This window comes from Cavia porcellus, unplaced genomic scaffold (genome assembly GCF_034190915.1).
Source record: "Cavia porcellus strain 051 isolate PalLab524CR breed Dunkin Hartley unplaced genomic scaffold, mCavPor4.1 scaffold_6, whole genome shotgun sequence".
In the NCBI taxonomy this organism is placed as follows: domain Eukaryota; kingdom Metazoa; phylum Chordata; class Mammalia; order Rodentia; family Caviidae; genus Cavia; species Cavia porcellus.
The window spans coordinates 22,795,492-22,810,990 of record NW_026947489.1 but is presented as its reverse complement, the minus strand read 5'-3'; the positions used below and the strand labels follow the sequence as shown (position 1 = coordinate 22,810,990).

The window sequence follows — 15,499 nt, the reverse complement described above, 5'->3', positions numbered from 1 at the left end:
AAATTACCTGTATGAGGAAGTGACCCTCAGGACTATCCTGGAAAATTCCTAGGACACGTGACCCAGTTTCTTCAACCAGGCCATCTGGGGTGGAGTGGGAAGGTGGGGCCACAGGCCAAGTGACTGAGAGCTGACAGAAACAGTGGCATGTGGCTTGTATCTAGATGCTGATTTCAAATAAGTCCCTGCTAGGGAGTGGTTCAGTGGCACAGCATTTGGCTAGTAAGTACAGTGCTCTGGCTTTAATCCCCACCATTATGAAAAAATTAGCAAAAAACAAGCCCAAATGTAAAACTAATTTTTTAACCAGAGCCTCACACTTGCTAAGCAAGTGCTCTACCACTGAGCTACATAAGACTTCTTTTCCCTACATAACTGCAAAGGTGTGAACTTGCCTTATGTATTTAAGGAATTGTGATTCGACTTAATAGGTGTGATAATAACAAAACAAGAAAGAAAAAGAAAAAAGTTCCTCTGTGTGGACCTCTTCCTCCCAAGGTAACTGGGACCATGGGGGGAGAATTAGAAGACTACACTGGGAGGGAGGCAGACGGACAGCCAGCAGCTGTCCAGACAGAGGACAGACACCCAAACTGCTGTTCTGCAGCCTTGCATTGGTATGGAGTCTGCCTCACCCCATCAGTGCCCTCCTGCCTGGATACTGGCCTGAGTGTCACAAAAAAACCCAGAAGACCAATGGTCACTGAGGTCACTTCAAGATCGCAGACCTTAGTCCTCAGCCCCCTCCTGAGTCCCAGGCCATCTCCATGGCAGGGAAGCACGTACATGCAGGACTCCAGGGGCTGAGAGTCCACCAGCCCCTGCCACACTCCCAGGCTGGCCCAAGGGGAGAAGAGCACCAAAGGTGAGTGACAAGAGTGCCAACCTGCGCACCTAAACCCTGACCTCTGCCAACACAGATTTCAGAAGATGGTAAGACATGGCATGGAAAACCAAAAGCTTCTGCCTCCGCCATCCCAGGTCCTCATTACAGGATCAGGAGGGCCCACAGCCCCACTCAGTATACACACCTACAAAGCACGCACAGCCCCAGGGAAGGGTGGCCAGCCACTCACCATCTGACTCCCTGGCAGGAAACCAACCGGAAAGGAGAGGGCAAGGGGGCACAGAGTGACACTGTGGCACCCCAGACTCCAAGAAACCCAGAGATTATCAGGCTAGAGCTGCCTCTCCTCAGCACCGTCCGCAGCCTCCCTCCACACTCCTCAGCTCACGCTGCCTGAGCTCAGAACTTTGCTCTCAGTGCCTGCACCCCCTCCCCTCTTTCCCTCCTCTAAATTCAATTTCCCAGACCCAGCCAAAATGTCACTTCCTGAGCCACTGTCCCTATACTTGCAATCACTATGAATTAGTGCCTCTAAAGCACTTTGTACAAGTAGGTTCATCATCTAGGTTGGCCCCAATCTCAGTCTGTCCCCCATTGCAGCTACTGGGTATGACAACTGCCCTTGCTGAGCCACTGAGCATTCCCAGAGGAAAATGGCATTGCTTGAGCAGCACAGGGGCCAGAGCATGGCAAGCATTGGGAAAACATGTGCAGCCTGTTGGTACCAACGCAGCATGGTCCCAGATGAACTGAGATGCATAGTGCGATCTGCTCCCCTCCCAGGTCCTCTAGCCCTGGCTTCAGAAGACAGGTGGGAGCACGTTGGGAGCCACCTCTACAAGGGGACCTGCTATTACAGCCACAAGTGCAGAATGCCTCTAAAAATAAATTGCTCAGCAAGCATAACCAAGAATCGGAGCAAGCAGTGGTTCGAACCTGGGTAAGAGGAGGCCACAGCACCCACGAATTCTCTACCTGCACTCTCCTTCCTCCCATTCCAGCCCTGCCGCAGGCCCTGCCAAAGTGTCCCCAAGGGGACTCAGTAAGACAGTATGGCCACAGCAGGGCAGAACAAATTACTAAAAACATAGTCTTCAAATGAACAGTGAGACAAAGAGACAGTGACACCCACCTTGTTCCCAGGCTTTCTGGGGACAAGCCCAGACACCTGCCAAACCCCAGGTAGTGATCCAGCCAAGACCCCACCTGGGCCTGATAACAGGCCTGCAGCCCAGAGGTTGAGGGCAGGGTAGACTGAGGGGCAGTCATGACCCATTCACACATCTTCAAGGTCTCCCCTTGTTAAGGGCCAGATTTGTCCCCCAGTAAACACCAACTGCTGTGTCCAGGTGAATCAGAGTTTTCTTGTGAGACAATGCAACCCCAGTGGTGCTCCCAGCACCCAACATGGAACCCCTTGGAGCCAGGGCCTGCTTACCAGCCCCTCGGTTTCCTCCGACGTCCTCTGGAAATGTGCAGCCAGGACCATGTAGTCCCGCATCTGTTTGTGACATTCAGGACATTTGGTTCCGTACCGAATGAGCCTCACTGGGTCTGGGTAGAGTGGAAAAGCTGGGGGCGGGGGGTTGCTGTTGCCTGAGGTGACGCCATGTTTGGGAGATGAGGAGGTGGCCAAGGCCTCCGGGGCCGGGATGCTCAGGGGCGCTGACACGAACATCTGATCAGCAGCGATGGGCTTCACAAGCAGCTGAGAGCACTGCATGACGAGCCCCTTGCTCTTGTGATCACGGGCATGCCGGAGAAGGCTGCACTTGTTGAAGAAAAGCAATGTCTGCGAGCAGAGTGTGCACAGTGCCTCAATGTGGACGCTGCGCCGGCTGTAGTGCTGGCTCAGGCTCTTCTCTAAGGCGAATGCGTCCCCACACTCCAGGCAGCAGTAGCCACTGGCCGGCACGTGGATTCTGCTGTCTGCGGGTGGGCTGAGATTGGGTGCATAGAGGGGCACGGGGTTGGAGCTGTGGAGGACCTTGTTGAACACTTCCACGATCTGGGGGGCAGCCTTCTTCACCTGGTGCACCAGGGGCACTGACATCTGCGTGAGCTGGGGCTGGCTCTGTCTCTGTGCAGATGACTTGGCCGTCACTGATGCAGCAACGCTGTGGGGGACCAAGTTGAGGTTGGCCAGGTGCACGGCTTTGGGCAGGAGACTGGCAGGGGCTGGGGCCTGAGGAGCCGCGTTCTGTTGCTTTTTGCCCATCTTTGAGGCCTGGGCTGCCCCCTTGGGGACCTGGAGCACAGAGCTGTTGCAGGGAGATGAAGAGTCACCAGCTTTTGTCACATTCTCATCCCCTTTCCTGTCACCCTGGGGGCTCCCTGAATGTGTGCCTGCCTCTGGAAGGTGCCCTTCCACAGGCACGGTTGTGCCCTCATCCCCTGGCACCTCGCCTGGGGTCTCAGCAATGGTGCTCCCTACAGGTGACCCCACAGGGGACTTACTTGGATCATCAGGATCTGGCAGGATCCTGGTAATGGTCCTTTTGATTTCCCCTGATGATGTCTTGATGGTTTTGATTCTGACTTTGGGGATGGCTGGGGGGGAGCTGGCAGCCACAGACGGGGAGCCCCTGCTGCTGCCATCACTGCAGATGCTCCGAGGGCTGTCTGATGGCTTCATGTTTTTCCGAGTGGCCTCCAGAGGACTCCGGGGACTCTTTGGTGACTTTGGCATTTTGGGGCTACCTTTAGAACCCTCTTTGGTGGTCCCTGAGGGATCCTTTGCGTGGCCAGGCTGATCTTCCTTGGTGACACTGGCCACCCTTCTGGCCTGCAAGGCCACCAAGGCTGCAACACATGAGGACAGCCTGGAGTGAGCAGGCTTGAGTCGCTGTCTGGGGGGCACAGATGAGCAGGCTCCCAGCTCCAGGGCAGGCTTCTTGGGCTCACTGATACTGTGGCCATGGTGGCTGTTGAAGTCCAAAGCTTCCCCAAAGAATCGACTGGAATCCAGTTCTCTGTGGGGCTCCGCCACCTTCTGCCCACCTCGTGCGTGTTCCTCCTGGCTCTCCAAGGGCATGGGCTCGGGCTTGGGTTCTTTCTTACAAAAGTGATCAAACATGTGCAGTTCTGGGACTGGAAACTTGGACAATGTCTCCAGTACTGGGCCCCCCACAGTCCCACATCCAGGAGGGGGTGAGAAATAACTGTCTGAGTGCTTGGACTTTATCCCAAACCCATTGTCTTTGATGGGATCCTCAGGTTCTGGGCTGGAGATCGGGCTGAACTGGTTGAAGGTAGGTAATGGCTCAGACTTAACAGGCTCCAGCTTGCCAGAGAAACTCCTGGTGCTATCTCCATTTAAGAAAGTGGAGTCAAACTTCCCACAGTTGGGGGGATCCGAAGGCAGATCTGGGCCACGGAAACCATTGTGCAGGAGGCTAGAGGTGATGTGGTCTTTCTCCACCTCGAAGGACTCCTGGCGGCTGGTGTTCTTGACGATGACACTCACGGCTGGCACATCCGGGGCAGATCCTGAGTGAGACAAGGACACACTCTCATCCAGACACATGCCTGAGGGCTTGAGCGGACTCTCATTCTCCTCACTGGGGGTCTGGATGGCCTCCTTGGCATCAAGGCTTGTGGGGTCTGGGATGTCAAAGGCAGCAAGAAGGTCATCAAAATCGGGGGTTTTCATATCCCCCATGGCTGGAGGCTCACCAAAGGCTGCAACAGAAACAGGACACCATCAGTGACTACTAGGGCCACACGACTCTGACACCATCTTTACACTGTCCCACATGCACTGCTGCTACACCCACGTAGAATCTCATATTCTATGACAGAAGTTACACAGTGAGTCTTACCCTAAGAGGTTCCTAAAATGCTGGAAGGTAGGGGGAGAGGTGGAAAGAGAAACATACATTTAGTGGCAACCCTGCCTGGAAGAGCATGGATCTCAGTACCTATGAGTCCCTACTGACTGAATGGTCATAAGACAGGGTGTACCTGTCTCACATGGGCCAGAATCTAGGGTCAACACCTCTGTGTTCATCACCTCTGTGATGAACTGTGTCTAGCAAACAGCCAGCCTCACAGCCCCATCCCATTTTCTTTTCTTTCTTTCTTTCTTTTTATTTTTTTATTTTTTTTATTTTTTTTTGGTGTGTAACCCAGACAGGTCTCAATTTCACAGTGATCCTCCTGCCTCAGCCTACCGAGTGCTCAGAATACAGATAGATGTATGCCACCACACCTGGCCCCAGTCTCTTCTCAAGCATTGTTCAAAGCTTCCCTCCTCTAGAAAACCTCTGATTCGTACATGACACCTGACTACATCATCTCCTACCTAGGCAACTTTTTCTCTATTCAGCAAACACACTCGATTCCTTGACTTTTTACTCTAGAATTGTTACTGATTGTCGAATAAACCCAAGGAGTAGGGTGACCCTCAAGGGACCACATAGTTACCAAATTGGCCAGGTGACAGTTTAGGAGGAAACTAAATTCTACTGTAATGTAATACACAAAAACCAGAACAACAATGCTACTTTAACTTAATGCTCCCACTTCTTTCGTGATTCGTGAAGCAAGCTACAGAGCTACGCAGCTGGCTGAGGACAGCCATGCTCTGGTAAGAGCCTCCCCTAAGCTACCCCGCTAGTACAAACATGGAGCTTCAAACTGGCTGGCTCAAGCCTGTGGGAAGAAGGAAGAGCAACTTTGCCATCTCCATCCCTTGTCCAGCCCTAAATCCTACATCTGCTTCACTATCCCAAGACGCTTCTGGCTTCCACATTTCTTATACTACATTAATGCTGGAAACCATTCGAGCAGATTGGCACAACTTTTTTAGAAAGAAATGTAATTGCTCCACATTGCCAGGTAAGTGACCAACTAGAGTATAGGAAGTCCACTTCCAGAAACTTAACCTAAGAAGGAAAATTCCCAAAAGTCATACACAAAATTGTAACGCTAATGCATTAAAAAAGCACAAAGAAGCCAGACACAGCAGTGTCTGCCTGTAGGCCAGCCCTCAGGAAGCTGAGAAGGGAGGATCCCTTTTTTTTGGTAGGGGCAGAATTGGGGGCTGGGGATTGAACCCAAGACCTTCACACTGAGCTCCATCCTCAATCCTATTTATTTATTTTTAATTTTGAGACAGTCCAAGTTGCTAAATTACCCAAGCTGGGTTCAAATGTACAACTCTACTGCCTCAAGTTCTAAGACTGTGTGCAACTATGGGAATTAGGTATGTGCCTCCCATGCCCAGTTGAGGAAGATCACTTAGGGGGCAACACAGCAAAAACTCATCTTAAAGAAAGAGAAAAAAAGGAAAGCACAGAGGAAAGACACACACACACACACACACACACACACACACACACACACACACACAGCTAAATGTCCAAGAGAAGGGGATGTTTAAACACTTGATGGAGTATTGTAGCCAATAAAAATCCTAATTATGAAATTCTATCAACACAGAATGTTACCTACAATGTTAAGTTTAAATAGATTAATACAAAAATACTGTCAGAGTCTGGTAATATAAAATGAAGTATGGAGTTGATCCACAATTTAAAGAAAAAAACTTACATAGGTGGTTAGATTATTGCTAAATTATTTTTCAAAACTTTTTTGGGGGGAAGCTAGGAGATCATTTTTGTAATTTTTAGAAGGAAAAATAAAAAAGCCATTCAGAAACACAAGGAGCGCGGGTGGCAAGGCAGAGGCATACCTTTCCTGCCCTGGGACCATCAGGGGCTGCAGGTCTGGTTTCCCACCCCTCCCAATCCCGCCACAAAGCCCACGTGTGGCTCAGGAGGTCTCACAGAAGAGGAAAAGGTGCCCGCCCACAAGGAAGGACCCCATCTCGGTCACCAGGAGTCATGGTGTGACACCAGTAATCCAAATGGACTCGCAGGACCTCTCATGGGGAGGAGCTTCTGAACAGAACAAATGACTGTCACCTAGACTAGAAAGAGTTAGCATCATAAAGACAGGGTACCCCGGGGGCTGGGGATTTAGCTCAGGGGCATAAGCACCTGCCTTGCAAGCAGGCAGTTGTGAGTTCGATCCCCGGTACCGATAAAAATGAGAAAAGACAACAACAAAAAAAAGACAGGGTACCCAGTGAGCAGGGTGGCATGCCACTGAGGGAGCTACCACACAGGGAACCATGACCATGAGGACACATCGCAGTGCTCACTTTCAGCTGGTCCTCTCTCTGCCCTTCCACTTTGCCTATCCTCCTCTCTCCTCTTTCCTTTCCTTTCCTTTCTCTCAAATGTCTAGAGGAAAAAGAATTGAAGAAGGGGAGAGTAACCTGGTCCCCCAAAGGGGCGGAAAAAAGCAGGCAGGACAGGGTGTGACAGACTGGCTGGGCGCCTGACATGGGGAGATTGCTCCATCAGAAGAAAGCAGGTTTTCCTCACAGAGGCACCTCAGGTACTAGCTGAAAGCAGGCAGAGGGGAGTCAAGCTAGACGGAGTGGCAGCTCAGATCAGTAGCAGAAAAAAACCTCCTTAAGGTTTTCAGTAACAAAACTGAAGTCTTACAGACTTCTTGAATGTGGGAAGCAGGTAATGAAAATGATCCAAACGAGATATTTCCCTAAATGAATGTAATTATTATATATCATAAACAAACACCAATTGAACCAAAAGTTCTTTTTAAAACTCAAAGTTCAGGGGGCTGGGGATATAGCTCAGTGGCAAAGCACCTGCCTGGCAAGTGCCAGGTCATGAGTTTGATTCCCAAAGTCCCCCTCCCAATCAAAGCTCATGCAGGGTATGGTGGTGCATGCATATAATCCTTGCACTTTAGTAGGAGGCTGAGGCAAGAGGATTGCCACAAGATCAAGGCCAGCGTAGGATACATAATGAGTTTAAGACAAGCCTGCACTACACAGTGAGACTCTGTCTTCAAAAAAAATTCCAAAGTTCACAACTTTTTTTTATTCCACCCAGGTAAGGGAACCCAAAACCAAGAGCAATCAATTAACAACAACTAAGGGACCCATGAAACCTAAGTGTTTCTGTAAGTGGAAAACAAAAATGAATGAAACTACCCTAGTAAAAAAGCCAAAAAAGAAGCTGTAAAGGAAAGGACAACCAACAAAAAGCTCTACTCATGTAAGCAACAAAGCAAAAAGAGTATCTGCAACATAGAGTTACTATCATTCATATCTTATATATAAAAACAATTCACAGGGGCTGGGGATTCAGCTCAGCGGCATACGCGCCTGCCTTGCAAGCAGGCAGTCGTGAGTTCAGTCCTTGGTACCAATAAAAAAGACAAAACAAAAACAAAAACAATTCACAGCCAGGTACACTATGGTGCATTCCTATAACCCCAGCACTTGGGAGGGTAAGGCAGGAGGACCACTATGAGTGCAAGGCCAGAGTGAACAACAAAACCAAAAGACAAAAATTATGGTGATTTTCACCACCATTTGTCACTTTGGGCTTTTAGCTCTTTCAGGGCTACAGAAATTTTTTCCAAGCTACCTTGGAGCAACTTTCTGAGGGTTCAGCACAGCTGCCAATGGACATGTCACAAAAATTTACCTAACCTTAACCCTGGTCATTTCAGACAATTCCCCAAGATGGGCAGAAGTTATTCATATGCTCAGAAATACTAATGAAGACCTGAATGACCTCACTCTAAACCCTGCTTCCAAGTCCCCTTCCTCTCTGCTAAACTGTGTGCCCCAGCTATGGACAGAAGCAAAGATCTTACAGGAGATGACGGGGGGGGGCTTTGCCTACAGAACAATCAGGTCAACATCATTCATGCCAGCAAAAGAATTGGCAAAATTGAGAAGTATCACGAACAACACGATGTCCTGGCTTAAAAGAAAACAACTAAGACAAATTCATCTTAAGAAAGCTGAAAGATCTGGGCATGGAGGGGCTGGGGATTTAGCTCAGCGGCATAAGTGCCTGCCTTGCAAGCAGGCAGTCGTGAGTTCGATCCCTGGTACCGATAAAAGTGAAAAAGACCAAAAAACAAAAAAAAGAAAAGATCTGGGCATGGCGACACAGGTCTGTAATTCCAGCACTTGGGAGGCAGAGGCAGGAGTTCAAGACCAGTGTGAGTTCAAGATCAGCCTGTGCTACATGATGAGTTCAAGGCCAGCCTGAGTTACACAGCAAGACCCTATATCAAAGACAATAAAAAAAAAAAAAAGCCAGGTGTGTTGGTGCACACCTGTAATCCCAGCACTCAGGAGGCTGTGATAAATTAGCAACTTATTAAGACCTGATCACAAATAAAGAGCTAGAAATGTAGCTCCATGTAAAGGTCTTAGGTTCAACGCCCTATACGAGAAAGAAAAAGGAAAGGAAGAGTAGAGTTAAATGCTAGACAGAGAAAGGGAAGAAAAGACAGACAGAGATGGAGGGATAGACAGGAGAAAGGGAGAGACGCGATGGGGCGAGGGAGTTGTTTCAGAGCAGAAGTGGAGGCCAGGAAGAGGAACTTCCTCTATATCTGAAGGGAAAGCAGAGTGACAGACAGAGCACTGCTGCTCCCACAGCTCCACAGGGACGCTGACCAGAGAGGGGCACTGCTTCAAGGGTGATGCCGACAGGAGCCCAGGAAACTTTCATGGATCAAGAGACAGGGAAAAGCCCCATCACAAAGCCCCAGACTAAAGCTAAAATAACAAGGAACTGAAAATCACTGGACCCAGCTTTCTCTCCTACACTGTCACAAGTTACCTGGGCAAGACCTGGGCAAGCCCTAGTTTAATAAGTAAAATTAAATTAACCATACTGTGCATGGTAGGGCACATCTATGATCTCGGCACTTGGAATGCTGAGGCAGGAGGATCACAGCCTGGACTACACAGTGAGTCCGTGGCCAGCCTTATCTCAAAAAAAAAAAAAAAAAAAATTAACTTCAAGGAATTCAAGTCCTTTGAACAGGCTGTGATGACTGGGCAAAATAAGCTAGAACTAATGGCTCCTACAGACATGACTTCCCAGGTGGACAAGCAGACAGCTACCATACTCGACCAGGCTGCTGACAGGTCAGGTGACCCAAAGTCACAGCTATAGTCAGTCCCCAATTTAAGAAACATTTGTGTGGGAACTGTTACAGGTATGCTACGTAAGCCTCATTTGTCAGCTTATGAACGAATCTGAGTTAAAAACAATTCTCCTAGAATGGAACTCATTCTTAAATCAGGGACTTACTATATTATTAGACAGAGGACAACATTCTGTGCAAAAACTCTGTGTTCAAACTGTTGTAGCTTGACATAACTGACGCCATCTTGTGGCCTGTATTTGACTTGTGCCCTGTATTTGACCCAGAAGAGTGAAAAATTACTGAGTACAAGTCCGATAAAAAAGAGCAGAATGAGCTGTACCCACAAGAGAGAAAAATTAACCTGCTCAACAAAGAAGAAGGATACAGGTGTCAACCAAAATTAATGTAAGCTTCTAGCTAAACTGTTTCCAACAGGATGTCTTGCTTTGCAGTATTCTGCTTTAAATTTCCTGTACCCCTCCAGTTCGGGGCCACTTGGTTTGACTTTTAAACAGGAGTCTACATGAGCTCAGCTAATAAAATCCCAAAATTTATCAATTTGGCTGCTTGGATTCCTATATTGATTACAAACCCACTTTACAAACCATTAGCAAAATATGAAACAACGAGACTGGGCATTGTGGCATACACCTCTAGTTCTAGCAGTTGGGAGGCTGAGGCTGGAGGACTGAGAACTCAAGGCTGCCTGGATTACATAACAAGACCCAACCTCAAAAAAAATCCCAAAATAAATAAATAAACAAAATGAAAGGGCCTAGAAAGCTTCTCAGCAGCATCTAGGAAACAGCTGTCTAGGGTCCCTAGGCAAAACAACAAAATCTTTCATTTGTCTTCCCTCTAATGCTCTTATCCATGGTTGCTATCAACTATAGATCTGTGCTCCAAGTCACCATCACGTTAGGGATTAAGCTCCAGCTGCTCAGCTGGAGGGGCCTCTACTCAAGCCCGGTCTCTGCCACCAGGCATATGACACGGGCAGTTCTGCCTCTCAGGCCTGTGAGTCAGGGTCTGTTGTCCCCAGTGGAAGAAAAGGGCCCAGCCTGGCCCAGAACACTGACCTCTCCTTATCCCAGCTAAAGACTCAGGTCCCCCACCGAAACGCCTCCTCCGACACCTGGCTCCCTCCACAGAAGCCCTTCTGGGGTACAGAGATCACTAGTCTTCAGCACTGTCCACAGCTCCATGGGCTGTTTCATGGCTGGGTTCAGACAATGCCTCGCTGTTATTTCCAGGACAGCTACAGTGGCAGAGAGCTGAAGATGTTTCCCTGGCCTCCAGACCATCCCTGAGGCACCTACCCTCACCTATCCTGCTCAGGGGTCTTTCTCCACCACTGCAAGCAGATTGCCCATCTCCTAGCAACAGAACCCCATGGTGGAAATTCACAGCATGCCAGAGTCAAAACAGATCTCAGAAATTATCTGTTCTAAGCGGAGGATGGTGGCACATCATCCCAGCATGCGGGAGACTGGGGCAGGAGGATTGCTATGTGTTCAAGGCCAGCCTGAACTACTTTGTGAGATCCTGTCTCAAAAAAAACCAAAACAAGACCAAGGATGATGGCATCTAAAATCCCAACATTCAGGAGGCTGAAGCAGGAGGACCACCAAGAATTCAAGGCTAGTCAGGGCTACATCATAAATTCAAGGCCTAGCTGAACTGCACAATGAGTTATTTTAAAAATAATTATTTAAAAACAATTATTATTTTAAAAATAATAGTAATAATAATAATCCAACAACAAAAACAAAACAAGAAATTCTGTGGTCCACCAGCCTTTCAATGCTGCCCGCATACTGCCATTGGCCTGGCCACAAGAAGCACCACGGGAGTGACTCTACTACCAATACCCTGGCCTTGACCACTACTGTTGAGTGTGAAAGCTGACCAAAATGTTTCCAGCCACTGATCTGACCCAACTTCTTCATTCAACAATTAGAGAATGAAGGGCTTAGAGAGGGAGAGCACAACCGCCAGTCACCAAATGCCGTAACACACAGATAGGCTTACTTAAGAAACAGCCTGGAGGATCAGACTCTACTCTGGGGTGACCCTATGCCAGGAGCCCCAAAGTTCATGAAGAGCACAAGGTTTCTACACACACCGCACTCCCCTCCCTTGAGCTCCTGATGCTCCATGATTCCCACAGCACAGTTTTCCATCTCCACTGTGACCCGAACGCAGAGGCATTCACTGAACCATTCACTGGGATTTCTAGGCTGGCTCTCCACTCAGTGCCTACCGGACACCTGCACTCCATGTGTCTAACGCTGGCCCTTGGTTCCCACTCGCCATCATCCCCATTTCGGTAAGTGATGTCTCCGTCCTCCAGCTGCTTAGGCCACAGTCTCTCTTTGCTGCAGAGTCTTGCTCCAACCCATAAGCAGGTGCTGTCCCCACACCTTTGGAAGACCCCACACCAGCCACCTTCCCCACCCCCAGCACCAGGGCTGGGTTCTCACTGCCTCTGCACCCTCTACAGGAAGGACCGACACACTGGCCAAACTGCTCTAAAGCGGGAGCAAACCACAGCCCTCCTATACCAAAACCCACTGCAGCCACGACCTCCTGAGGAAGAGCCAGGCTCTCGCAGCTGGTGCAACCCAGAACCCTGCTGGTGGCTCTGTGGGGGACATTTCCACATGCCCACCAGACCTGCAATCCTGTCCTAATGGCAGGTGCTCTCCCATGGGAGATACTACCCCAAGCTTGGTCCTTTCACTCTGCAGCTTCTTTTTACAGCACTTAGCACGACTGACACAGATCCCTGTTCATTTCTTTATCATCTGTATGTAAGTAGCACTGTGTTTACTAGAGGCTAACCCACCAGCAGAGTGGGACTGAGCTGTCAATGTGGTGGCAATATAAGCCCAGAATGCAATCCCAGAGGCTGAGGCAGGAGGATTGCACTGAGTTCCAGAGCAGCCTGGACTACACAGTGATTTTAAAACTACCTAAAAAAACAAAACAAAACAACAATAACAAGGAAAAAAACAAGCAGAATGTGACAGAGCTAAGATTGTTCAAGGACAGTCACAGATTTTCAAGCAGGCTTACTGATTTGTGTTTAGCCTTAAAAACTCTTTTGTGTGTCGCCAGGCAGGCCTATAATCCCCGCACTCAGGAGGCTGAAGCAGAAGATCACAGTAGGCCCAAGGCTAACCTGGGCTACATAGTAAGCTGAAAGCCAGCCTGAACTATATAGCAAGACCTTGTCTCAAAAAGAAAAGAAAAAAATGCAAACCAGCAAATAATACCATGTGTGCATGGGCATCTGTATATACAACACACGTGTGTGTACTATGGGTTGAGCCGAGGTCCTTGTGTTGCTAAATACACACTCTCACAAGCCTACAATGACAACCCCTTTAAACTTTTTATAAATAGACCTTCCAAGGTGAGGGAAGCCTCACTAGTAGAAAGAGACTAAACAGCCCTGGTCTATGAATCCCGGGCCATTTTAGGAGCTGATTATAATCTTGCTCTTGGGTGTTTTGTTGAGACAGGGCCCTACTATGTAGTTCAGGCTGGCCCTGAACTCACTATGTAGCTCAGGCGGGCCTCAAACTTGCAGAGATCCTCCTGCCTCAGCCTCTTAAGCCTGGCAAAAGCTGATTAAGCTTAATTATTTTATCAATGGAAGATGTCTTACAGGTAAATGTCCACAATAAGGGTAAAGTCAGTTCAACACTAGTGGAGAGAAAAGGTACACTATGGGTACCATGCGCTTCTTCAGCAGAAAAATAAACCTGTGAACAACTAACAACCTCTGATCACACACTTTAAATGAGCAAACTGTATGACATGAGAATTATTCAAAAAACGGTCACATTAGCCAGGCGTGGTGGCCTCATGCCTGTAGTCCCAGCACTCGGGAGGCTGAGGTGGAGAATCGTTGTGAGTTCAAGACCAGCCTGGGCTACAAAATGAGCTCAAGGGCAGCCTGAACTGCATAGAGAGACCCTCCAAAAAAAACCAAAACAAACAAACAAAAAAAAACTATCATACTAAAGGCAAAGACAACTACAAGACTCATGCAGGACTATGAAGCTGAAGGAGAAGCAGAAACTAGGAATAGGTAGCAACATCTACACAGCTGAGTCGTAGATAAAATGGCCCTCATCCTCCATCACCCTCTCCCTGGGCCTTGCTAGCACACAGATCTCAGCACAGGCCCCTCTTGCTCACAGGCTATCCTGGGAGCAGCTCTCGCACGGGAGCTCATAAAATAGCATCACTTCTGGTTCATGGGCACCCCCAAATCAAAGCCAGAAGCAAACCTTCTGATCTGGTAAGAATAAACCTCCAGCCCCAGAAGTGGGCTCTCCTCAGGATCGCTCTCTGGTAGCCCATGTATGCTACTCTGAGGCTGCCACCAACTGTGTCTGCCATAAGCAGACGATCATCCCAACAACTCTCCAAGATGCACAGTTAAGTGCTGAGGTCTCAGTGGTAGCCTCAGATCAGCACAGGAATGAGGAGCTGGTGCAGCAAAGGGCTAGTAAGAGGTGAGCCTCTGCTAGCCTCCCTAACCTCACGTTCCCCTCCTCCTCCTCTCCCCTACACATGTACACAGCTGTTCCTCACTATACCATGGGGTCATGCTTGCATGAAACTCTGCAAATTAAAAATTTCCTAAGTTGATAATGGATTTCATATACCTATCCTACTGCTGTGGTTTAAACGTTTCCTTCAAGACTCATGTTTTTTATCATTGTTGCTGTTTTTTGGATGCTGGAGGTTGAACCCAGGGCCCTCGCCCTGAGCTACAACTCCAACCCTTTATTTTCTTTTACTTTTATTCCTATTTTTAGTTAGAAACAAGATCTCCCTCAGCTGCCAAACTGCCCGGGCTGGGCTTGAATTTGTGTCCTCCTGTGTCAGCCTCCCAGATAGCTAGCTCTCAGCTAGCTATCATGTTGATATTCAATCACCATCCTGACAGCATAAGGGGATACTTTTGAGAGGCAATAAGGCCATAAGGGTTCCATTCTCAAGAATGGATTAATAAAGGCAAGTATAGTTCCTGATGAAAAGGAGAGTTCAGCTAGATTTTGTCTCACATGCATGCCCACTAACCTTTCCATCAATGATAGTAGGAAGATCCTCAGCTGATGCAGCCACCTTGGACTTCCCAGCCTCTAATACCGTCGCCCAAATAAATGTGTACTGTTTAAAAGTTATGCAGTCTGGATGGAGTGCTCTGGAAGAGCAGCAAAACACAGCCAAAAGGACAATGGTTCCCCTTGGTGATCTCATGGTTGGCTGGGAGCTACAGCTCACTGCAGTGCCCAGCAAAAAGGAAAGGACCCCAATGCAATGGGGGTGCAGCACATACTGCCACTTGTACACCACTGAAAGACAACCAGAGAACAACTGTCTCCTTTCTACGCGCTTTCTCCATCACCATGTCTTCCTCTTTCCTCTCTACAGAGCTTTAGAGCCTCCCACCATGACTGCTCAGGCCTCAGGCGCTCAGCCTTCTGCAGAACCACAGGGCCTCTGCCAAGAAGCCCTACACCACCAACTCTGGCTGGCAGCAGAGCGAATACCCTTCTGTCCTCCCATGTGTGCCCTGCCCAGGTCCCTGCTGGACCACAGCAATGGACAGCAGGGGTGTACTCCATCCAAAGGTCT

The 15,499-nt window shown here is 48.7% G+C and overlaps 1 protein-coding gene across 2 annotated transcripts in view; it reads right to left on the bottom strand.

The window, feature by feature from the left end:
• Window positions 1-15,499, bottom strand: part of Znf592 (zinc finger protein 592) — a 52,733-nt gene that overhangs the window by 20,530 nt on the left and 16,704 nt on the right. For both annotated transcript variants that reach the window (XM_063250071.1, XM_063250072.1), the window contains one exon: window positions 2,286-4,528. In XM_063250071.1, coding sequence (XP_063106141.1) covers window positions 2,286-4,508 — 2,223 coding nt within the window. In that variant the 5' untranslated portion in view covers window positions 4,509-4,528. The remainder of the gene's footprint in view (window positions 1-2,285; window positions 4,529-15,499) is intronic.